At 55.7% G+C, this 23,330-nt stretch overlaps 13 protein-coding genes across 13 annotated transcripts; 5 read left to right on the top strand and 8 right to left on the bottom strand.

Annotated features, from left to right (window-relative positions):
• Positions 1–126: 126 nt before the first annotated feature.
• spn4 (Septin spn4) lies at positions 127–1,546 on the top strand (the record flags this gene model as incomplete). The annotated part of the gene is made up of 3 exons (XM_064807036.1): positions 127–327; positions 389–919; positions 971–1,546. 3 exons carry the CDS (start codon positions 127–129, stop codon positions 1,544–1,546), a joined length of 1,308 nt encoding a protein of 435 aa, XP_064654852.1.
• A 453-nt stretch (positions 1,547–1,999) lies between these two features.
• LTR77_009809 (uncharacterized protein) lies at positions 2,000–2,956 on the top strand (the record flags this gene model as incomplete). The annotated part of the gene is made up of 1 exon (XM_064807035.1): positions 2,000–2,956. One exon carries the CDS (start codon positions 2,000–2,002, stop codon positions 2,954–2,956), a length of 957 nt encoding a protein of 318 aa, XP_064654851.1.
• A 213-nt stretch (positions 2,957–3,169) lies between these two features.
• On the top strand, positions 3,170–4,231 carry LTR77_009808 (uncharacterized protein; the record flags this gene model as incomplete). Its single annotated transcript, XM_064807034.1, has 1 exon — positions 3,170–4,231. One exon carries the CDS (start codon positions 3,170–3,172, stop codon positions 4,229–4,231), a length of 1,062 nt encoding a protein of 353 aa, XP_064654850.1.
• Positions 4,232–4,519: 288 nt separating this feature from the next.
• On the bottom strand, positions 4,520–5,516 carry SOU1 (Sorbose reductase sou1; the record flags this gene model as incomplete). Its single annotated transcript, XM_064807033.1, has 2 exons — positions 4,520–4,801; positions 4,854–5,516. 2 exons carry the CDS (start codon positions 5,514–5,516, stop codon positions 4,520–4,522), a joined length of 945 nt encoding a protein of 314 aa, XP_064654849.1.
• Positions 5,517–5,866: 350 nt separating this feature from the next.
• Positions 5,867–7,588, top strand: DUS1 (tRNA dihydrouridine synthase; the record flags this gene model as incomplete). The annotated part of the gene is made up of 1 exon (XM_064807032.1): positions 5,867–7,588. The coding sequence occupies one exon, from the start codon at positions 5,867–5,869 to the stop codon at positions 7,586–7,588; it is 1,722 nt and encodes a 573-aa protein (XP_064654848.1).
• Positions 7,589–7,704: 116 nt separating this feature from the next.
• Positions 7,705–9,312, bottom strand: LTR77_009805 (uncharacterized protein; the record flags this gene model as incomplete). Its single annotated transcript, XM_064807031.1, has 1 exon — positions 7,705–9,312. One exon carries the CDS (start codon positions 9,310–9,312, stop codon positions 7,705–7,707), a length of 1,608 nt encoding a protein of 535 aa, XP_064654847.1.
• Positions 9,313–10,484: 1,172 nt separating this feature from the next.
• Positions 10,485–11,442, bottom strand: LTR77_009804 (uncharacterized protein; the record flags this gene model as incomplete). Its single annotated transcript, XM_064807030.1, has 3 exons — positions 10,485–10,899; positions 10,962–11,267; positions 11,327–11,442. The coding sequence occupies 3 exons, from the start codon at positions 11,440–11,442 to the stop codon at positions 10,485–10,487; spliced, it is 837 nt and encodes a 278-aa protein (XP_064654846.1).
• A 721-nt stretch (positions 11,443–12,163) lies between these two features.
• Positions 12,164–12,779, bottom strand: RPS18 (ribosomal 40S subunit protein S18B; the record flags this gene model as incomplete). Its single annotated transcript, XM_064807029.1, has 3 exons — positions 12,164–12,458; positions 12,518–12,624; positions 12,717–12,779. 3 exons carry the CDS (start codon positions 12,777–12,779, stop codon positions 12,164–12,166), a joined length of 465 nt encoding a protein of 154 aa, XP_064654845.1.
• Positions 12,780–13,105: 326 nt separating this feature from the next.
• Positions 13,106–14,752, bottom strand: LTR77_009802 (uncharacterized protein; the record flags this gene model as incomplete). The annotated part of the gene is made up of 1 exon (XM_064807028.1): positions 13,106–14,752. One exon carries the CDS (start codon positions 14,750–14,752, stop codon positions 13,106–13,108), a length of 1,647 nt encoding a protein of 548 aa, XP_064654844.1.
• A 1,633-nt stretch (positions 14,753–16,385) lies between these two features.
• On the bottom strand, positions 16,386–17,243 carry LTR77_009801 (uncharacterized protein; the record flags this gene model as incomplete). The annotated part of the gene is made up of 2 exons (XM_064807027.1): positions 16,386–16,670; positions 16,893–17,243. 2 exons carry the CDS (start codon positions 17,241–17,243, stop codon positions 16,386–16,388), a joined length of 636 nt encoding a protein of 211 aa, XP_064654843.1.
• Positions 17,244–17,586: 343 nt separating this feature from the next.
• LTR77_009800 (uncharacterized protein) lies at positions 17,587–18,831 on the bottom strand (the record flags this gene model as incomplete). The annotated part of the gene is made up of 2 exons (XM_064807026.1): positions 17,587–18,607; positions 18,785–18,831. 2 exons carry the CDS (start codon positions 18,829–18,831, stop codon positions 17,587–17,589), a joined length of 1,068 nt encoding a protein of 355 aa, XP_064654842.1.
• Positions 18,832–19,023: 192 nt separating this feature from the next.
• On the top strand, positions 19,024–20,515 carry LTR77_009799 (uncharacterized protein; the record flags this gene model as incomplete). The annotated part of the gene is made up of 2 exons (XM_064807025.1): positions 19,024–19,847; positions 19,903–20,515. The coding sequence occupies 2 exons, from the start codon at positions 19,024–19,026 to the stop codon at positions 20,513–20,515; spliced, it is 1,437 nt and encodes a 478-aa protein (XP_064654841.1).
• A 204-nt stretch (positions 20,516–20,719) lies between these two features.
• Positions 20,720–23,149, bottom strand: LTR77_009798 (uncharacterized protein; the record flags this gene model as incomplete). Its single annotated transcript, XM_064807024.1, has 1 exon — positions 20,720–23,149. One exon carries the CDS (start codon positions 23,147–23,149, stop codon positions 20,720–20,722), a length of 2,430 nt encoding a protein of 809 aa, XP_064654840.1.
• Between the last annotated feature and the right edge of the window lie 181 nt (positions 23,150–23,330).

Here is a 23,330-nt window from a genome sequence, read left to right as displayed (position 1 = left end):
ACCGACCCATTGTTCCTGCTCCACTTGAACCCCCTCCCCCTTCCGCTCGCATTCCAGGTACGCTGGCCTCTTTCCTCCATCCTCCCCCTTTGACAAACAGCCTCCACCACCGAAACACCACCCCCAATGGCCGACAACATGAGCGACGCCGACACTGACTCCATCTCTCCTTCAGGCTCGCCAGCAGACCCCCGGTCAGGCGCATACCAGCCCCCTCCTGAGCGTACCGCTCCCACCTCTCCAGAGCGACAACCTCCTCCACCGCCCTCCCAATCACAGAGAACAGAGATCATGGCGGAATCAGCGAGCCCCATTGGCATTGCCAACGTACGTACAGACACGTGATGGACTGCATGAGAGAATCAGGAGCTGATATGGTTGTGTACAGCTCCCCAATCAGCGCCACAAGATCGTGGCCAAGCGCGGTGCCGCCTTCACCATCATGGTAGCGGGCGAGTCCGGCTTGGGCAAGACGACCTTCATCAACACCCTCTTCAGCACCACCATCAAGAACTACGCCGACCACCGCCGCCGCCACGCCAAGCAGATTGACAAGACCGTGGAAATCGAGATCACCAAGGCCGAGCTGGAGGAGAAGTTCTTCAAGGTCAGGCTCACGGTCATCGACACACCCGGTTTCGGCGACTACGTCAACAATCGCGACAGCTGGCAGCCCATTATCGAGTTTCTGGATGACCAGCATGAGAGCTACATGTTGCAGGAGCAGCAGCCACGCCGGACGGAGAAGATTGACCTGAGGGTACACTCTTGCCTCTACTTCATCCGCCCCACTGGTCACACTCTGAAGCCGCTCGACATTGAGGTGATGAAGCGTCTGTGTACGCGTGTCAACCTCATTCCCGTCGTGGCCAAGGCCGACACTCTCAGCCCGGCGGATCTGGCCAAGTTCAAGTCGCGCGTGAGTCCCGTCAATCTAGCTGAAAATTTCTCATGCTGACGTCCCTACTAGATCCGCGCCGCCATTGAAGCTCAGGGCATTAAAATCTACACCCCACCGCTCGAAGAAGACGACGAGCCCGGTCTCCAGCACGCCCGAAGCCTGATCTCTGCCATGCCCTTCTCGGTCATCGGCAGCGAGCGCGACGTCAGCACTCCCGACGGCCGCACCGTCAAGGGCCGTCAATACGCCTGGGGTGTCGCAGAAGTGGAAAACGAAGACCACTGCGACTTCAAAAAGCTCCGCGCCATCCTCATCCGCACGCACATGCTCGACCTCATCCACACGACGGAAGAGAACCACTACGAAGCCTACCGCGCCCAGCAGATGGAGACGCGCAAGTTCGGCGAGGTGAAGCCGCGGAAGCTGGACAACCCCAAGTTCAAGGAGGAGGAGGAGCAGTTGCGGAAGAGGTTCACGGAGCAGGTCAAGGTCGAGGAGCAACGGTTTAGGCAATGGGAGCAGAAGTTGATCGCGGAGAGGGACCGGCTGAACAAGGATTTGGAGCAGAGTCATGCTGTGATTAAGCAGCTGGAGACGGAGGTGGAGGGGTTGCAGGGGAGCATGTCGAGGACTGGGAGGCGTTAAACGTGCAACGGGGAGATACCATGGCCAAGAGGCGGACTGGGTGAAGGCTAGCCCGAGCGGAGGGGAGTTGAGACGGATTGTGAAGAAAGCAAGCGATACCAAAGTACTGATATTTCCTGTGTTTTTGCGAGGAGCGAAAGGGAATGGCAGCAGGCGAGAGCCTTTACTGCTCCATGGTGTTTTTGTACTTGGCTTAGCATGAGGATGTAATTACAATGGAAGTGTAATCGGGTGAATTTGATTCTTCAAATGTCCAACCCGTAATTAATTCGGTGGCTGTCACATGAAAGCAGAGTGAGTAGCCCCACCACGAGACTCCAAACCTTCAACTCGACACAAAACTCCAGGATCCACCTTCCCACAGCCTCTTCAACAACCCACAAGACCATGAAATAGCACCACCTTCTGCGCCCTCATACAGGCGCTTGACCACCACCACCACACCCATCAACCATGCCACCCTTCCCCACCACGCCCCTCACCCGCCTCACCACCCCTAGCAACAGCCCCATCCACGCCCTCACCTTCTCCTCCGGCAGCGGCCAATACCTCCTTACCGGCTCCTCCGACCGCAGCATCCGCCTTTACAACCCTAATACCTCCCGGATAATCCAGACATACTCGGCGCATGGGTATGAGGTGCTGGATTTGGCTGTGAGTCGGGATAATGCGAGGTTCGTGAGTGTAGGCGGGGATAAGACGGTTTTCCTCTGGGACGTGGAGAGTGGTGTGTCGGTGAGGAGGTTCACGGGGCACACGGGGAGGGTAGAGGGGTGTGCGTTTGGGGGGGAGGGAGGGGAGGGGAGTGGAGAGAGTGTGGTTGTTACTGGGGGACGGGATGGCACGGTTAGGGTGTGGGATGTGCGGGCGAAGGGGAAGGAGGTTATGGTGCTGAGGGAGGCGGGGGATGCGGTTTCCTCTGTGGTGGTCGGGGATGGGATTATTCTGGCTGGGAGTGTGGATGGGAGGGTGCGGTGTTATGACCTCGCGGCTGGAAAGGCGGAGGTGGATTGTCTTGGTGCGAGTGTGGTTTCGCTGTCGTTGGGAGGGGATGGGGAGAGCTATCTCGCCGGCACGTTGGGGGGGAAGTTGCGGCTGATGGATCGGAGGAGTGGGGGGTGTTTGCAGACGTTCCGAGACGATGATTTCAAGAATGAAGAGTATAGGGTGCGGAGTACGTTGGCGCAAGTGGACGGGGTGGCGGTTTGCGGAGGTGAGGATGGGAGGGTGGTGGTTTGGGATGTGCTGAGTGGGGAGGTGAGGGAGAGGCTGTGGCATACTGAGAAGGGCGAGAGGGGGGATGGTGGGAAGAGAGGGGTGGTGAGTGCGGTGGCGTGGAATGGGGTGAGGGAACAGTGGGCGAGTGCTGGAGGGGATGGGACGGTGGTTGTTTGGGGGGCGGGTGAGTGAGTGAAGAGTGCTTCACTACTTGTCGATGGTATTGCACTTCACTTCACTCTCCCGGAGCCACCGGAACGTCACATGCTCCTTCCTGTGACAGAACTCAACTGCACCGCCACTGACTGAGTTTGCCGCTGGACTTCACAACCTCACAACGCCTTTCGAAAGACATGAAGTGAGCAACGCTATTTCGACCTACTTTCGGCAAGCATTTCAGTCACTATGGCGCAGCTTGGCTGGAAACGATACGGAAGGCTACGACAGCTCGCCAAAGACGGCAACCAGGACGCCATCGTACTTGTTCAAGAAGGCGGTGTTCCATCAGACCTACGCGGCTGCAGAGTCCTCGCAGCTGCTGGGGACGAGGACGCAGAGCAGCACCTCGAGGCGGTCCAAGAGCAGAACCGCGCTACCCGGGCAAGCCACGAGTCCTCCAGCAGCGATGATTCAGACTACGTCGCGAGATTGGAAGAACTAGCCAGCAAAGGCAACAAAGACGCCATCGACATTCTGAAGCGCAGTCACACACCAACGTTCAGGGCGGCGTGCGTACTCTTCGCAAGCCTAGGGGACGACACAGCAATTCAATATCTTGCGGAAACACAGCCAAACAAGCGAGAGCAGCACCAGGAAAATGTGGCGAAACGCACTGCTGGTGATGCACGTGCAATCGCCACGCACAAGCGGGCCATGGAGAGGCAACGACGCAAGAGGGCGGAAGAGAAGAAGAAGGTAGCAGCTGGCGATCCTGACGCTATCGCGAGACGTGACAGAGTCCTAGCGAACGCTCGAAGTTGGAACGCAAGACACGGGGGTGCAGAGTACGGAAAAGCAAGAACCGAAGAGCGCAGAAGACAGCGTGGTATCAAGTTTGTCGAGGGCTTTGACTGGGTGAGTCCAGAGAGGAGTGAAAGCGGTGAGGGTCAGGAGAATAGCGGCGAGGCTTCACCAAGATCAATGGAGACGGATTCGAGTACTCCAGGAGATACCGCGCAGGCCACGAAGGAAAGCTACGACATCGTCAATACGAACATGCATGCTCTCGACAGCATCGAGCCTCGCAGTTACACCACCGAGTACACTAGCCAAACCATCAGGATCATGGCGGAGAAAAATTGCGCGAAGCTGGAGGCGGATCTGAAGTTCAGAGCGAAAGAGCTAGCGCTTGAGCTGCAGAAGGTGAACCTGGAGTTGGAGCTGGTGCGTCTGAGGCGGGAGCAAATGAAGGACGAGCAGGACGCCCCAATGGCTGATGTCACCGAAGAAGGTGCTGGCTTGGCTTAAGTGGTAACCGGAGGACGTTCGATTCGAGTTGAAGAGGTTTCTGGCAGGCCGCCAGCTGTTGTGCACGAGGCGGCAGAGTTTGGAGTAGGATGATGACACGGCAGGTGCTTGGGAAAGAGTCGCTTCTTCCAGGGCTGATGAGCACGAGTTGAGTTGATCAGGTTGCGATGATGATGGAGGAGAAATATCCGCTGTGGTGCTATGACACAATGAATACGATACGAGTTCAATGATAAGAAGTGCGCACATGGTCGCTCTTCCACGGGTGGACGGACTTTTGTAGACAGATCAGACAACAACATACCCACCATCCACCACTATATCAGTCCCAGTCGTATAACTACTCGCATCGCTCGCCAGATACAAATACGCCCCCTTCAGCTCATGCACCTCACACTCCCTCCCCATCGGAATCTTACTCCTCCAAATCGCCTTCGTCTCCGGGGGCACAAAGTCTGAGATTTCCGTCGCCACGTAGCCGGGCGAGACGCTGTTGACGCGCGCGAATTTGACCCATTCAACTGCTAGGCTGCGGCAGAGGTGGATGACTCCTGCTTTGGCGGCGTTGTACTAGTGCCAAGGTTAGTTGTGGGAGGGAGGGGAGGGAGGAGGTGATGCGTACGGCGGATTGGAGTTGCGGGATATTAGCGATGTGCCCGCTCATGGAGGCGGTGGCGACGAAACTGCCTCCTCTCCAACCCTCCAACTTGCTTCCATTCGCATCACAGCCCGTCTCGTACTGTTTTCTGAACACTTCGCCGGCGGCTTTGGCGGAGTAAAACACACTGTCCAGATCCGTCGATACCACCGCGTGGTAATGCGAGAGCTCGCCATCGATCATCCGGCCTTGCGTCCAGGGGATCCCGGCATTGGCGACGAAGACGTCCAGGCGTCCACCTAGGTCGTTGATGCTGGAGTTGAGGACGGAGGAGATGGAGTCGTAGGACGTGATGTCGACTTGGTAGGCTTTACACTTGACTCCATAATCCTCCTCGATCTCCTTCGCTCGGTCATACGCTTTCTTGTTAGAATGGTACCAGATCGCCACATTTGCTCCGGCCTCAGCGAGTGCTTGGGCGACTGCTAGTCCGATTCCTCGGTCTGACCCGGAGACGACGGCGGTCTTGCCTTTGAGGCTGAAAAGAGGGACGATCGAAGTTTCTTTTGGAGCTTTGGTGTTGTATTCGCGGAAGAGGCCGTTTTTCATTGAGCTGTCTTCGGGGGATTGGTGGTCCTTCATGACTGTTGGTGCTACGACCGGGGCTGTGGCGGGCTTGCGGACCATGATTGCTATGTTGGCTGTGAGGAGGGAGCAGAAGAGGACTAGCAAGGAAGTTAAGATGTTGTTGTTTACAGTCCTCATCAGAGTAGTGAGGTTGGTCATCGAAGTCTGGACACTTTCCACACCTTCCCAATTGGGCAGTGTCTGTGCTCTTTCATGCCCGAAGCGCTCCGCAATTCCATATTTTATTCATGTGCAGCGAAATTCGGTATACTGAACGCGTAGCATACCGCTGAATGTCGGCAGCAGCAAAACCACTGACTGCCGCCAGCCATGCTCGACTGTTCTCCCAATCCATAACACCACGGCAAGTCAAACTCCAGCCTCTCATATTCAACCATCACTTCAGCAATATGGCCCGCCCGAAACTCCAGGGCCGGGCCTTCTACGAGTCTTTGGGCTCCCCCAAGCATATCGTCGCGCCCATGGTCGACCAGTCCGAGTTCGCCTGGCGCCTCCTCACCCGCTCCTTCCTGCCTCCCGACCTCCGAACGTCCATCCTAGCCTACTCGCCTATGCTGCACGCCAAAATGTTCGCCGAGTCGCCCAAGTACCGCGCTTCCCACTTCGAGCCTTTGCAACCTCCGCTCTCCCTCGCGCAGCCTGGAGATGCAGAGCAGCAGAAAGCGGCGGATCTGGAGAAGGATGCGTATATGGATGGGAATCCTAAGATCGACCGGCCGCTGTTCGTGCAGTTCTGCGCGAATGATGCGGAGCACTTTCTTGAAGCGGCGAAGATTGTGCAGCCGTACTGTGACGCTGTGGATTTGAATTTGGGATGTCCGCAGGGGATCGCGAGGAGAGGGAACTATGGATCTTTTCTGCAAGAAGATTGGGGGACGATTCACAAGCTTATACGGACGTTGCACGAGAAGCTCGATATCCCTGTCACGGCGAAGATGCGGGTTCTGGAGACGAGGGAGAAGACGCTGGAGTATGCGAAGATGATTCTGGATGCCGGGGCGAGCATTATTACCGTGCATGGCAGGCAGAGGGAGCAGAAGGGGCATAATACTGGATTGGCGGATTGGAAGATGCTGAGGTTCTTGAGGGAGAGTTTGCCGCCTGATACTGTGATTTTTGCGAATGGGAATATTCTGCAACATGGTGATATTCAGACGTGCTTGGAGGAGACGAAGGCGGATGGTGTGATGAGCGCGGAGGGGAATCTGTATGATCCTTCGATCTTTGCTACGCCGCCACTGGCTGGAGAGGAGGGGCGAGAGTACTGGCGAGGTAGAGATGGGAAGGGCGGGTACCGGTGCGATGCTGTGTTGCGACGATATCTCGACATCATCCACACCCACGTTCTGCGGAAAGACCCACCTCCTCGACACTCGCTCTTCCTACCCTCCGATGAGCCTTCCCCAGAGCAACGGGCAGCCCAGGAAGAGAGTAAACGAAAACTTGAGCCAGAGACCAACGGCCACTCTCCCAAAGACGACGGCCAACCACCCACCAAGAAGCAGAAACGCGAAGCAGCCAAACAGCAGCACGAAGAAAAGAAGAAGAACGGCAGCAAGCAAGAAAAAACCAACGCAGCCAACCTCGTAGCCATGCAAGCCCACTGCTTCCATATCCTCCGCCCGCTCGTCTCCAAGCACCATAACGTGCGCGACGCGCTTGCTCGGTCTCGCGTTGGAGACATCGAGGCCTACGAAAACGTGCTCACGCTCACTGAAGCAGCTGTTCGAGAAGGACTGCTAGAGTACGAGCGAGATCCTCCTCCATTCGAAGACGCAGCTGAAGAAGACGCAAAAGCGGAAGTTGAGAACTCGCCGGACGAAAGCAGCGTCGAAGCCGTCAAGCGCTGCAAACGCCCCTACTGGGTCTGCCAGCCGTACGTGCGGCCGCTGCCGAAAGAAGCGTTGGAGAAGGGGAGTATGCAGTTGAGCAAGAAACAGATTAAAAAGCTGGAGAAGGCGAATGAGGAGGCGAAGAAGAGTGGCGTTGCGCCGGAAGGGCGAGTCGAGAGCGTGCAGCCGCCTGAGCGAGAAGAGGAGGCCACGAAGGGAGCAATTGACGGAGAGACAGGCAACGTGGAGCTGCCGAAGGAAGGCATGGTCGCTGGATGAGTCACATCCAAGAGCTGAGTGTTTGTCCTGTTCTATACCAACTACAACTCATCTTTTGCCCTTCCAAAGCACAGAGATAGGTGTCCTGTTCTATCCCACCCCAACTCAACTTGACATCAACTTTTGATTTCAGAAGCATACGTCTGCCCCCCACTCCGCATAAACGGGCTCCTCCCCCTCAGTTCCCTTCCCTTCCACACAAACACCACGGGAGCAAAACTCAACACTACAGCCACGAACCCGAGCAGCGAACTCGCCCACTGGAATCCCAGACTCGTATACATCCGCTGCGTCGCCAAGGGAAGGAAAGCAGCGACGATGTTCTCGCCAGCCGCTACTCCGCTGATGGCCGACGCAGCGTATCCGGAGACCGCGTACGCGTCTTCAATGTAGTCTGCCACGGCGGAGACGACGGTTTGGATCCCGAACCCCACCATCCCCAGACCGATGGTTGGCGCGATCCAAGGGAGGGACGGGTAAGCCGTCCATGCGTAGACGAACATGCCGCCTGCGATGCCGGCGAAGGAGCCGAAGATGCTGACGTACAGTCGTGCTTCTGGGATGGGACGGCCAGGGGCTTCGGTATTGCGGGGGGTGGAGGCGAAGTAGAGTTTCGTGCTGAGAAAGGAGGTCAGGAAGCCGAGGATCTCGCCGACGACGATGGCGGCTTGGATGTAGCCCGTGGACCAGACGTTCCAGCCGTAGAGCGCGATGTAGACTTGTTCGGTCGACTGGGTGAAGAGGAACACGGTGCCGAAGGAGAAGGCGGACCAGATTGTCGAGGCTATGAGGACGGGCTCGGTGGCAAGGAGGTAGACAGGACGGTAGACGGAGCGGCCGAGGGTGGAGAGGAGGGAGGTTTGCGCAAGCTCCGCGCGGGTGTAGATCCGTCTTCCGGGGTTGGATTTACGGAGACGCTTCGCACGACGCCGCAAAATGACGTCCGCGCGAGTTTCGGAGATGGTGAGGTAGAAGAACGGCAGGCAGGCGCCGTAGAGGATGAGCTGGATATAGAAGATCCACCGCCAGTTGCCGATATGCTGGATCACGCCCGCGAACATCGGAGGCCCGAGCGTGCTCCCCATTAAATAGCACAGAATATACAAACTCACCGGCACACTCCTCGCGCGGTCGCCGGACCAGATATCCGGGATGATGCCCGCGACGGTGTTGGCTAGGAGCGTCACGCAGCCGCCGGAGAAGAAGCGGGTGATGATCAAGGTGGCGAAATTCTGAGCAAGCGCTTGCGGGATTATCATTAAGAGGAAGAAGGCGTAGAAGATGAGGTACCCCAGTCTTACGCCCAAGTCTTCGAGAAGGGGGAGACCGACGACGATGAAGACGGCCCCGCCGACGGACCAGCTTGTTACGGCCCAGTAGCTGTGCGGGAAGCTGGACTCGTTGACGTTGAAGGCGCCGTCGAGCTGCTCGTGGGCGACGGTGATGGAGGTGCCGTTGAGCGGGATGATGAGGGTTCCAAAGAGGGCGGCGCCGGTGATGAGCCATTTCTTGGTGGTGCTGTAGTTGATCGGGTTGGCTGGGTCGGAGGGGTCGTGCCAGTCTAGGATTTCGATTTCACCCGGCTCTTTCGAACGGGCATCGTTTGTTGCCTTTTCCTCTGAGCTTGCTGTGGAGAATGGTGAGGCATCGCCGCTTGTTGGGCGTTGTGTTTGTCGTCCATCTGGAGGCGGGTTGCTGGGGGGTTGGGGAGTGGTTGCTGTCATCGTCGTAGGATATCCATGCACGGCAGACTGGACCAATACGAAAACGGCCTTGTCAACAGCGTATATACAGCAAGGAAGTATATAGGAAAGAGAAGACGAAAGCTGACAAGACCGAGAAAAGACTTTGAACCATTTTGCTCTCACTATTACCTAACAGACGATCGGATGGTTGCCGGCAAGACAACAGATCGGGAGCATGGTGTGCTCGGCGTGCTTGGACTCCTGCCCATTGTCTTGCCGTCGCCGTTCTGTTGTCGCCGAGATGGCCGTCGTCGTCTTTGATGGCCGAAATGTCTAAGCGCGTCAAGCGATGAGATGCGTCGAGGTTGGAGTCGAGGGCGGAGATGTGCTGACTCGATGTGGATCTGCGATGCATGAGGTGTGATCGACGCCGAGTCCATCCCGAGTCATGAGGTGGGCGGCGGGGAAAGTCCTATCACAGAGCTATCTTATCAGCAACCACCCCTCATACATTCAATACATACGAGTGCAATGCGCCCCTCAACCTCCATCCTCACCCCGACGCCCACCGCCATGACCCCCTCGGGCCCCCCCTCCGACCGCTTCGGCCTTGCCCACTCCACCATCATGGCCGCCCACGCCCTCGACCCCAACACCATCACCATCAACGACCGCGCCGTGCCCTACGAAACCCACTATGCGCAACGCATGCAGCACTTTCTCTCGCTGCGCAAACCGGACGCGTCGGAGATTCTGCAGTTGGCGGTCTGCGCGCAACATTTCAAGCGGTTCGAAGTTCCACGATCGAGTTATCCGATGACGAAGGTGGGGTATCATAGCTGGCGCTCTCACCTCAAGAAGAGGCAGGCGGAGCAGGTGGGGCAGATTCTGGAGGGGTTGTATGGGGAGGAGGATGTGCGGCGGTGTATGGCGTTAATTGAGAAGGAGGGGTTGAGGGAGGGGGAGGAAGAGGTGCAGGTGCTGGAGGATGTGGCGTGTTTGGTGTTTCTGGACGATCAGTTTGAGGATTTTAAGGAGAAGCATGATGAGCAGAAGATGCTGACTATTCTGCGCAAGACTTGGGGGAAGATGAGTGAGCGGGGGAGGGAGATGGCGTTGGAGATGGAGATGGGGGAGGAGTGTCGGAAGTTGGTGGGGAAGGCGCTGGAGACGGGGTGAATGATCTAAATGTATTGGATTGGTTACATGATTTACAGCTTGGCTTGGAGGACGCTGCCGCCATCCAAGACTATATTGCCTCCATTGACGTGGCCGGATGCTCGCGAGCAGAGATACACGATCGTGCCAGCAATATCCTCCGGGTGGCCTAGTCTTCGATTCGGGCTGGCTGCCGCAAGCTTCTTCAGACCGCCGGTCAGCTCCATCAATCCGCTCGCCATCTTGGTCGGGAAGAAGCCGGGTGCAATGGAGTTGCAGAGGATATGCTGAGGGCCGAGCTCGAGAGCAAGGTTGCGGGTAAGATGTAACACCGCAGCTTTCGACGCCGAGTACGCGAACGTTGCGTTTTCACCGAGCGTACCGACTCCAATGCCCGCAATGGATGCGGTGGTGACCACACGGGAGGGGTCGTCTTGTGTCGCGTTCTTGCGGAGGAGGGGAGCAAATCTACACTCGTCAGCGCCTGTCCCTTCGTCATCATCACGGAGGTAGTGGATGAAGGCACATACTGCTGTATACAAACAAAAACACTCTTCACATTCAAATCCATCACCTTCGCAAACGCATTCTCCGGGTGTTTATCAAACGGCGCTCCCCACGTCGCTCCCGCATTCGCTAACAGAATGTCGACATGATCCGTGTGCTTGCCAACCTCACTGACCAGTCGCTCGACCTCGCCGGCTTTCGAGAGGTCGGCGGGGACGGAGATGGCTTTGCCGGAGCAAGGGAGGGTGTTGAGGGCCGCGCAGGCTTCTTCGCAGGCTTGCGCTTTGCGGGAGGTGATGAAGACTTGGGAGCAGCCGGCTTGGAGGAGGCTATACCACCCAACGCATCAGTATGGGTATTACATGGTAGTGTGTTACGGGAAACATACCCAGAAGCTGCGTGCAGTCCCAGTCCTCGAGATCCACCCGTTATGACAGCGACCTTGCCATCGAGCGAGAAGATGTTCTTGAAGTCGTTGAGCTTGACGTCTGCTTCGGCCGACATTTTGGACTAATGATACAGTGGTTTGTAGATACGAGGATGAAGGGAGGAGGAATGGCGAGGATGTGATCAATCAATGGCTTACATTGAAAGGCTGCTGGAGATGCCTCGGCTCGTCTGGATAGAGAAACGTCACCAACGGCCCTCGCGGCTACATGCTCTGCTGGGTGGCCAGGACTTACATAACGTACTGCAGCATTTCCAAAGGTCTGACGGAACGAATTGATTGCAAGAGTTAAGGAACAAAGTCTGCAAAGCCTCAGCAGAAACGAGAGGTCTCAGCGCCCGCGAAGTCGCACCATTCCAATGTTGAGTCAAGGCCAGTAGTTTGGAGAAAGTCAGAGAGGAAGGGATACACATGCCGGAGGGGAAAATAATCTCAGACAACTGCACGGGAAGTACGGCTGCCATAGCGAAGGAAATTGCCGTGGGACAGAAGCTGGAACCCGCTGCTAGATGTTGTTGTCGAGTACCCAGCAGGATAATGAGCTATGTGTGGTGTGGCATACTATCCAGCTGGCAATCCTATATTGGTCCTCAGAATGAGAGCTTGAAGCGCGCGATGATTTTGATGATTTCTTGATGCATTCAACGAGCTCAATGACCCGCAGTGCCTGACGCACAACGCCAGACCCTATGTATGATGCACAGCAGTAGCAGCAGCACTCCTCTTGTCACCACCACGCCATCGCCATCACCACAGCCACCTCCCACATCGACCCCTCTACTTCTTCTTCGACACACCAACAGTCCGACCCCGCCTGCCCGTCGTCTTGCTGTGCTGCCCACGCACCCGCAAGCCCCAGTAGTGCCGCAGACCACGATGCGCGCGGATCTTCTTCAGCCGCTCCAAGTCGTCGCGCAGCTTGCTGTCCACGCCGTTGGCGAGCACCTGGCTGTCCTTGCCGTCCACGATGTCGCGCTGGCGGTTGAGGAACCAGGAGGGGATCTTGTACTGCGTTGGGTTCTGGATGATGGTGACGATGCGCTCGAGTTCTTCCGAGGTGAGTTCGCCGGCGCTGGAAGCAGTACGTGTTAGTAGGGAGTTTGGTGCGCGGGGTTTGGTGAATAGATGTACCGCTTGTTGAGGTCCACGTCGGCCTTCTTGCAGACCAAGTTGCTGTAGCGGCGACCGACACCCTTGATCCGCGTCAAGGCGTACATGACCTTTTCCTTGCCATCGACCTGTGATGCTGCTGTCAGTATTCCCGGTCGCATAATCTTTCAAATCCCCTTCATCTTCGCTTCAATCGCTGGGAGGTGTTGCGGGCACGTACGTTGGTGTTGAGGAGACGCAAGATGAACTGGAAGTTCGACTTCTCGCCGGAAACGAGAGACATCTTTGCGGTGGTGGGTTGTCGTCGACGATGGCGCTTTCGATGTGGTGTGGTGGTGTCTGCTGTCGCTCGAATTTTGAGGTGGGCGTTTAGCGTCTTGGCAATATCTCACATTCAATCACGTGAGCACGAACGACGATTCACGATTATACCTTATGCTTTCTCACAAGTACGATGCAGTGATATCTTCAAGGGTTATGCACTCGCTAAAACATCATACACCATCGCTATAAACGCTTCAACACGTGCACGCTTCGACGCTCAGACCCTTTTGTATGCGACATTTCCTTCCACCAACAAGCCGACCTTCATTCATTACCAGCCTCCAGCTACGTCGCCTCGCTCTGACCGACCACCGGGGTCTCCATTATTTCCTCGAACATGTCTACAGTGTCCGAGATGTCCCCAGCTCCCTCCCAAGCAACGCTGTCACTTGGAGTCTCGGGCAGAGAGACGAGCGGCGCCTCGTGTCTTGGACAAGCGTCGTTGAAGGTCGTCACCACATCCTGCTTGCTATTCGCTCCACTACCCATTACGATCAGCCAAGCAATCGTTATCGTGAGACAGAACATGACCACGTTCCGCTTGTCCTGAGCCAGAAGGAAGATGTAGTTCTTGACCATAAGTGAGAGCGGGACCTGGGATGGGCGGTAGATCTGCGGTAAGTCGTTGGAGTCTCGATTCGCAACATCTCGCCCGAAGGGTGTTTCCGGTCGTCGGATTGGATCGCTGGGCTCAGTCTCAAGAAGGCGTGGCTGCTCACTCCGTTTTCGTGGCGAGCCAGCCTGTTGAGATCCGTCAAGTGCCATCTGCATCTCTCGTGCCACTCGCTCGTCCACCAGTTCTCTGATTCTTCGGTCCTCGTCGTTTTGCCGCTGCTTTGCTTCAGCGATCTCTTTCCGCCTCCTCTCATCAAGCTTCCGTCGCATCTCGTCGCTAATCCAAGGCAAAATCTCCACGTCCACGCTCTCCATCTCCGACCACACAGCCGCCCACGCAGACGCCCGCATGAGCCCATTCGAAGCGTACACCTTGATCATCCACTTTCTCTTCCCGCTTCCAACAGCAGTATCGGCAGTCTTGATGTGGTGTTCGCAAGTCTCGCAGAGCTCCCCGTCCGAGCCATCGACACTCGAGCCCAGCCCCGAGTCGCTATCCCGTGCAGTGTCCACCGAGGTTATAGAGCCTCTAGAATCCCGATGCGTAAAGTGTCCACACTTCGTAAACCTTTCCTTCTTCAGCTCCAGTACCTCCAGCAGCCGTTCCTCCAACAGCTCGTATTCATCATTCGGATGTGGTATCAGCACGCCTCGCTGCAGCATGATCTCCGTGACTTTCGACTGCAGAAGGTGCAAGTTTTCCAACGTCTTCTGTGGCAACAGCTCTTGCATACTCTCGATGCTCCATGGCAGACCCACTGGCAGCAGCGTTACGTGCAGTAGCACCAGTGGAAGCGGCTGCTGGTTATCTTCCAATCGGTCCCTCGACACCCGTCGTTTGGACCTCGGACTACCCTTCGCTGTAGCTGATCTCGCTGATCTTGGTGTACCTGTTCTCGATCGTGGTTTGCTGAGTAGAGACTGTCTGGGCGAGCTCATCTGCATACGTCGGACGGACTCTGGTCGGCGGAACGAGGGTCGGATGATAGGTGGAGTGTAGGGTGGTTGTGTAGGCGTGGCATCTTCGAGGTCTGTTCTGTAGGTCGACTCGGGAACAGATGAGATGGTCGTGGTGGTGTATGTTGACTCGCGGCGCTCGTCGTCGGCATCGTCCTCGTCTTCGGTCTCCTCATGTCCATTTGTTGATATCAATGCAGAGCGTCTATCTTCTCCTTTCTCTTCTTCAAAGCGTAACGAAGACTTGATCGGTACATCATCCTCTGTCCGTGGTAACGAAGGCACCGTTTCCCCATCAGGCGTTGGAATGCCAGTGTCCTCCCATATCACGAACGAGCTTGCCTTGGACAGTCTCGCCATGTGCTGCTGGGACGCGCCGTTCTTTTGCAGGAGCCTCCGTCCACCTTGACCGTCAACGGCGCATTTAAACGAAGGCGGTTTCTAATAATCGTCGCGAGATCGTCGTCCGTCAATTGAACTTTCACCAGAACCGAGATCAAAACAATCCGTAGCCACAGCAACCTCACGCTTGTCGGACAACATCTTGTTAGGACGGTCGTCCACGCCAATAAACTCCAACGTCCTTTCTCAGAATAGAGAGAAACTTGGGATGTTCTCTTGAATCTCTGATCTTGATATGCGGGCATCTAGCATCGGGAATTGACATTGCAACAGAGAGACGCAACGTCCAGGTCAGAAGCAGTCTCGACGAACCATGGAATGGTCAGCATTAGATTAGGGGGCTCGCTGAGTGGTTAACCCACACCCACGGTCAAGAAGACTCTTAAAGAGTCAATTCAACAAATTACACTAGGGAGGTATTTCACCTAGTCCACTCTTACTGTTTCTTCCCATTCTCCCTCATCTTCTTCGTCTCACGCGGTTCTCTTCGCAGCACGAATTCCAACTTTTGCTCGTCTATCTGATCATTCTACCAAACCTTCGAAACCGAACGACAAGACATGGATTCCGAAAGCATGGCCGACTCTTCTCGTTCAGTACCTCCCTGCGGGTTCTTCGATCTCCCCCTCGAGCTGCGGTAAATGTGTTACGACCAGATGTTGCCTCCCGACCGACTGCTCACCTTCAACGAGGGGAGCTGGTGTCCACGGGATCTCGAAAAGACAATTGACGCAACCTGCAAAGCAGACAGAAGACTCAGAACAGAGCTCTGGCCTTGGTGTCGGAGGTACTGTGGCGTGCGCCTGGTCGTCAAGGACTTCTGGACTCTGTCCTACAGGAAACTGTTCAACAGGCTGTCGAAGTTCGAGATCTTCATCGAGCACTCTGCATCCTGTTTCACCGACGATATACGGGCTCTTGAAAACGGCTTGCGGGGAGTTGTCGACAGTTTGACAGTCTTCGAGAGTCTACAGGAAGTGACGTTCAGGTTCCGAGACGATCACTGTGCAGGATCCAACAAAGGCGACCCCTACTGGGCTCGCCAGCTGCGCACACGAGGCATAGACGGCGAAGGCAGCTTCCTTGCAAATGACTGCGACGGCTACTCCATCATCGAAACGGTTCTGCTGCCGCTTGAGAGATTACCAACCCCCAGGAAAATGAACATCGTTCCACTGGGTGGTCTTGACAGCACTTCCTCTCTGCTAAACCCCATGAGGCCTGGGATTCTCACATTTACGATCAGGACTATATGTTGCGCTACTTCAGAGGTTTCGCCAGTTGGTTGAAGGAACCTGTTTACCACTCCTTTTGGCAGTTGTGGGAAGATTTTGGCCTGCCACAGCCGAGAAGGGAACGGGGAGCAGTCATCTAGGCTTACACGAGTTTCGTATTGGATATCGGTGACGTCTTTGCATGACCCTTGACGAGCTACAGAGGAAGATCGCTCGGTCGCACTCACCTGAGGCAACGAGGAAGGGAGACCACTACAATCTCCACGTTGTTTGAGGGAGGAAAGCGTGAACTGCGCAAGGTGGAGCTGGCAATAGATCCTCGAACTGTCGAACAAACTGGTTACACAATGCATTCCTCAACCACCAGCCGTCCAACCACCATCAACCTCGTAAACCGACCCAGTAATAAAACTTGCATCGTCACTGAGCAGGAAAGCGATCGTATTGCCAACCTCCTGGGGCTGAGCCATTCTCTGAATCGGCTTCGTCTTGGTCTGTCCTTCGAACGAGCCTGGCCCAAAGAAAGACGTAGCAGACTCGAGCATTGGCGTGTCGACAATACCAGGTGCAACGGCGTTTATTCTGATGCCCCTCGATCCGAAGTCGATGGCGGCGGTTTTGGTGAGGGCTACTACGCCGTGCTGGAGGTCTGTTAGTATTGACACGGGCGTTGAGATCAGGGTGGACTCGCCTTCGAAGCACAGTAGGCTGTCGCTTTCGGCTGGCAGCGAAGGCCTGACACTGAAGCGGCGTTGACGATGCTGGCTCCCGACTTCATGATTTGTAGTTCAGCTTTCATGCAACGCATGACGCCCTTGACAACAGTCAGCTCTGTCTGCTTGCCCTCGGTTGGCGGCACATACTGTAAGGTTGACCCCAATAATCAAATCCCACATCTCCTCATCCTCTTCATCGATCGCATGTTGTCCGAACTTCTTCCCAATGGTTCCCGCCAGGTTCGCCGCCCCATCCAGGCTTCCGAACTTATCGACGGTCTGCTTCAGCCAGTCCTGGACTTCCTTCAGGATCCTTACGTCGACTTTGCATGCGAGGACGTCGCCATCAATGGATTCCTTGGCTTTCGTCAAGTTCTCTTTGGAGACATCGCAGATGCTGACTTTAGCTCCTCGAGACGCCAGGATCTTCGCTGTTGCGAGACCTATGCCGCTTGCACCGCCTGTGATAGCGATGGCTTTTTCTTGCATGCTGGCCATTGCGCTGGAGGTATGAATAGGTCGATTAAGGTAAGTGTTTTTCCATACGTAAATACCCAGAAACTGCGAATTGTTCGAATGAATTGCATTTGCACGGTGAATCGAGCGTATCTTGCGATCTGCGTGTACATGGGTACCTGCCCCGCATCGGCAGGAGGCATGAGCTGTATTCCGGCAAAGGCGGATAAGGAAAGGGAATTGGCTTGCATTATCGACTCGAAGTCCTTAGCATTGGCGCACATTTATTAGCTCCCTGAATCAGTTGATGAGATCCAACTCGTTGTCGCCACGACGCAAGTTACACGCCAAAGGACGACTGAAGAATACAACAGCCATGTTGAATTCAAGTCGGTGGACGCGGTTTGCTCGACATTGGTAATGGTGGAGGAGCACTACCAGCACCACTCGATGAAGGCTGGCCGTTGTTGCCGTTTCCAAGCCCAGCCTTCTTCGGTGGCGGAGGTGGAGGTTTCTTTTGGGCAGCGGCGGCGGCGGTGTTATTGCTGCTTGGACTCGGAGCTTGGTTTTGAGATCCCGTGTTCATCCTCGAGAATCTCTGCTGTAGCTCTGAGAGTTGCCCGGTGTGGCCGGTAATCGTAGGGGATTGTGTAGACGACGCTCCAGTAGAGTTGCTTCCTATCCCAAAGCCCGGTACTGACACCCCGGCTTGACCAAGTCTGTTGATTGCGCCAGTATTAAGTGAAGCAGGATCGCGCTGTTCCGGCTGCGTGGCTTCGTTGTACGTCGGCGGAGGTGGTGGGGTAAATTCGTCCGGGTTCTCGGTCATTCTTGGGGGCAAGTATGGTGCTGGTGCTTGCGCCGCTTGAGGTGGTCTCGACTGAGGCTGTCTTGACTGAGATTGTCTCGTCGGTAATGCCGGTGGCGGAGAAGCCATGGACGTCTGACGGGGAGGTGTAGGCGGCGCTTGTACGGCACCATCCCTCCTCCCTGGCGGCCTGGGAAGATTGTCCGTTCGAAGCCCCGTAGTGTCCGTTCTATATGGCCCTGAGGGTTCCTTTGCCACTTCTTCCTCTTCCTTCTGCTGTTGTCTGGGCGTTGAAGCAGGGACAACACTGCCCCATCCACCTAACTGCTGCGGTCGTGCTGGCGATGAGGGCGTCGCTGGAGTACTGCCGAATGACCCAGCATGCTTTGGCGGTGCTCCAAAGCTATCTGGATCTTTCAGGCTCGTCAACGGTGCGCTTTGGTGGTTCCGCGCGTCCTCATATGGGTCTTTCTTCTTCCCCGTCGCTATGCCTTTGACGTCCGACTTCCACGTCTCGCGAGATATCGGACGGTCGCCTGATGGATGCCACCCTCCTTTCGCAATGCCTTTGAATTTGTCCATGTCTCTGCGTACCGCGCTGTTGTATTCGGTGTGTTATGAAGAGGTTGCCGAGAGGAAGACACAAGCGGAGTTGTCAGTGAATGCAATGCATCGTCAGCAACGCCTCGTTCCGCATGACGCCGAATGCCCAGACAATGATGTGGCCCTTTGCTGTGGCTCCAACACCTCCTACACTTACTTGACCAATACTTACTCTTTGCTGACAGGACCCTTCGGACGGCCACTGCAAGAACCATTCATCTTGCGATACGCATAATCGCACTGTCCGCAGATTGATCCGCCCCCTGATCACATGCAAGCCGTTCTTGCCGACCCCGCAAGGTACTGCACGAACGTCTCTTTAATGGCACGAGATCTATAGCACTCGGATCGTAAGTCGACGACCTTCATATCACCTCGACCGTCTCGTACGAACTCTCCACTCGTCCCACGATGTATCGTCTGCTCGTTCTTCTTCCTTTCGTCTCATGTCTATCCCAAGCGGCATGCAAGCCACCATGTCGATTTGCACCCCTCTATACTAGCAAGGAGATCGTCAAAGATCCACGACCCTTCATTGAAGATGTACTCTACTGGGAAGGCCACTTTGCCCAGCCAGGCATCGGCTACAATGCCGCCAATGAGATGACCTACGACGGCACGCTCTTGGACCAGAAGACTGGCCTCGCATCCGCGTATGGCGCCGGTCGACACAACTTCAGTGCCGCGAGCAAGGAGTCGCTTCATGTTATGGTGCTCGCTAAAGCCCTGGCTGGTGATGCCAATGCTGCGAGATTCATTTCGCCAGGCTCTCCCTCCGCTGCTCCGGACAAAGCTTATAAGATAATGAAGCAGAAGCTCGCCACGTACCTTGCTTTCAACGAGACGTATCCCGGCTTCGGCGGTCTGCTGCCCTGGTACAACAATACCTACGCCGCCATTGAACCGACGAGTGACTGGATTAATCGAATACCTGTTCTTGACAATGGCGAACTGCTCTGTGCTGTCTACGGAGCTGTACACGACCTTCAGAGGAGTTCGAGACCACATCATCGAAAGCTCGGGGACCAGTGGCAAGACTGGCTGGACTATGCTAGTGTCAATGTGGCAAAGATGTTCTATCACGGCAAAGGCAAGGTCTGCGCAGTTGCAAACCTCAAGCAAGCACTCTCACCCACCGACGCGAAGCAAAATTATTCCTGCGAAGGCACCGGTGTCCTCGACGATCCGTACGAAGGCGAGCTCTTCACGTGGTGGCCCTATTTCTTCGACGGCCTGTCAAAAATGGACAAACAAGCGCTGTGGACTGCAAAACGCCCCGCAACTCGTCAGCGACGAATACTACAAACACGGTATCGGCCCCATCACTGTGCAGAAGGGCTTCTGGTTCTCTTCTCACGAGCAGTGGAAAGTGCTTGAGATGCCTTATTACGACGTCGATCTCGTTAAGCGGTTGTACACTAACGCGGAACGAGCGAGGACTTGCAACAGCGCTGCTCGTCAAGTGCCTGGAGAGTATGCTTCTGTGAACAATGTCACCGACACTTATGGGGAGATCATTGGCTATATCTCCAACGCCGGTATCCCAAGTATCGCGAACCAAACAGAGCAGGGGCTGGACGTCGTGACACCTTACGCCGTCTTTCCGACCTTGCTTGTGGAAGGGAAGAGGGACAGAGCAGTAGGTATGACTTGGTGGCGGAACATGGTCACGGGAAAGAAGATGCAGAATCCGTACGGTAGCACGGAGTCTGAACGTCTTGACGGTACGGCTGTTTCGAGTTTCGTGAGCTGGGATAGCAAGATCACGACTGTCGCTGCTCTGCTTGGGGATGTTGTGGATGAGGTAAGACAGAAGATGAAGGTGGACGGAATATATGAGGAGTTTTTGCGAGTGACTGAGGTAGGTGTCTGCTTGTGTCTGAACGAGACGAGGGCTGATTGATGGAAAGAGGGAGTACGGTCGACTTTTCACCGAGCTGAAAGGGGAGGATGTCGATCTGTGTTTGCCAACGACGAAAATACCCTTGTCACATCTTGTGGACTACACCCAGTGCCACGCATAACACAATGGGCAGCATCTGAATGGCGACAGCACTGTTTGGCTATGCAACGGCTGTTGATACATTGTTCATTAGCTATGCTACCACTACATTACCGCCAACGCTCCGAAACAAGTGACGACCAGGCACATCAAAAGTCCAAAATGCTCTGTCCTGTCGCTCGCTGCATTCGTTTCTGGCTGGTCGTCATCTTGATTCTGGGATCTACCACTACTCTCAGCGTTAGACCCATTCCCATTGCTGTTGGCTTCGGACTGTGAGCCGTTTTCACTGCCATCAGCTTGAGACTTTGATCCACCTTTACCGCCGTCGGCTTGAGACTGCGATCCATCTCCACTGTCGTCGGCTTGAGACTGCGATCCACCTTTACTGCCGTCGGGAAGAGACTGCGATCCGTCGTCGCTGACACCGCTGGATTTCGGCCCATCTTCCTTCGCCTCGTTGCCTTCGCTGCCCTTGTCGTGGGACTGTGAGCCCTTCGCCTTTGTGCCGGACTGCGATGCCGAACCTCCTGTCGATTTGGGTTGTGATGATGCCGCACTAGATTGTTTCCCTCTGCTCCTTGTCGATTCGGGCTGTGACGGCGCCGTGGGTTTCGTTGAATGACTTTGCTCGGTTGCTGCTGCTTCGTCCCCCTCCACGGTGAAAGTTGTGGAAACGCCATCGACATTGTAGTCGCCATGCTCAAGTCCCTGGACAATGTAGCGACCGGGTGCAATCGTCACCACTTCTGGCGCTGATTCCTCGGATTCTTTTCGGCCCTTGGGTTTAAGTGCACTCGATGATTTGGATTCTTTTGGCCCCTTTGGATTGACTGCGATCGGTCGTTCGGATTCTTTCGGTCCTTTCGGAGTACCTGCATTTGGTCGTTCGGGTTCTTTAGGTCCTTTGGGAGTACCTGCGTTCGGTGGCTCGGATACCTTGGGTCCCCCCGAAGAACCGGCATTCGTTGGCTCGCCATGCTGCTCTTCTGGGTCAAGCATCACCGTCGTGTGCTCGTTGACTAGCGCCGGCTCGCCTCCAGCGTGTTCCATGGTGAAGACTTGGTCTTCCAGGGTGACGGACAAGACAGTGTTTTGAGGCACATGTGCGGCGGTCTTAGACGGGTGTGGTGCGATGATGGTAGGAACAATGGTTTCCGGGACCGTAGTATGTGCTTTGGTATGAGCTGTGGGTGGCGGGACGTGATGTACGGTAGGTGCCGGAATAGCAGGTGTCGAAGTCGGAGTAAGGTATGTGATCGTTGTGCAATCCGCTTCAGGCGCGGGCAGCGTAGTCTCAGGTGAAAGCGCAATCGGAGGATCCCACACGCCATCGGGGTGGATGTTGCAGTTTTCACCCCAGAGGCTCCGAATTGCTTGCGTTAGAGTATTGGGCGGAAGGACTTGAGGCTGGTAGTTCGGCCAGATCGTGGAGTTTTGGAATGCTGTAGAAGCATACCAATCCACTCCAGCAGCGTTGGCGAAGCCGTAGAAGTAGTCCGAAGCAGGCACTTCTTGGTAGCAGTCAGTGCGAGTGCCGGTGGTCATGAAGATGGTGTCTGGGTCCGAAAGACATCTGTAGTTGAGATCGGCGAAGTTGAACTGCCTGTGCGTGAACAAGGCTCGCGCTCCTTGGACTGAGGAGACGTCTTCCGGCAGGACGGGTATGACAGTGTATGGCACGACAGTCCCGCACTTGTCGACTCTCGAGAGACCTCCTATTGACACTGCCACAGAAGGGCTGGTGATGGTGATGCCTTCAGTCACGAAAGTGTTGGGCTCGTCTCCAGTGGGCGCGGCGGTCACTGTTTGGGCAGCGCCGTCGCACAGATTGTGATTGCCAGCTTTTGTGACCACCGGCCAGTATAGCAGTCGGATCTTGCTCCCGATGACCTGACAGTTGTTGCATGACCCGCCTTGTGAGTTGGTAGACCAAGTACGCGTGAAGGTCTCAGTCTCACACGGAGGGTTTCGTAGGCCATTGGAGCCGCCAGTCGCGGTGTATTCGTGCCAATGGCTCGTCCATGAGCTGTAGAGGAGCTCGCAATCCCGCGGGCCGATGGAGCACGGCGCTGGGGATGTGTAGCTGGCAAGGACGAAGGTTGGATTGGTATTCGTCCACTTCGAAGAGATTGTGACCACTCCTGCTGTGCTGTAGGTCACCGGTCCTACAACACGAGGGTATCCGTCGCATAGAGTGGTCAGGCTGTGGATTGTGGTGGCTCCGGGAAGATGCGAGTTGTAAGTCATTGATCCAGTGTAGTATGAGGTTGATACTGTGCCATATTTGGAGCCATAACTGTCCGTCGATGAGCTCCAGGCTAGCAGTGCTGCTTGACAGCTTTCCGCGAACGCGATCCCCTTGCCGTCGGAGGGCGTGGTTGTTGTGGCCGTAGCGTTTCTTGTTATGGTAGTCGTGCCGTTTCTTCGTGGGGGTTCAGTCGAGAGGGAGCCATTGCGATGCAAGAGAGTCGCCTGGCCAAAAGCGGCTAACAAGACGACTTGTAACGCCACACGCCATAGCCATTCTTGCATTCCTCTTCCCCTGGGCATGCTCATGCCCCCATGTTCGTTGAAGAGTGTCAACGAGAGTGAGAAAGGAAAGCTGCAAACACGCCTACCAACCTACCTGATCGCGAAACCAGACGTCATGCTGGACAAGGCCGGCCGAAGAGCATCCAAAATTGTACGCGACTAGTGGCCCATCTCCGTGGCG

The sequence above is a fragment of the Saxophila tyrrhenica genome, assembly GCF_035928015.1.
Source record: "Saxophila tyrrhenica strain CCFEE 5935 chromosome Unknown scaffold_19, whole genome shotgun sequence".
Lineage (NCBI taxonomy): Eukaryota > Fungi > Ascomycota > Dothideomycetes > Mycosphaerellales > Extremaceae > Saxophila > Saxophila tyrrhenica.
This window is presented reverse-complemented; position numbering and strand designations above follow the sequence as displayed.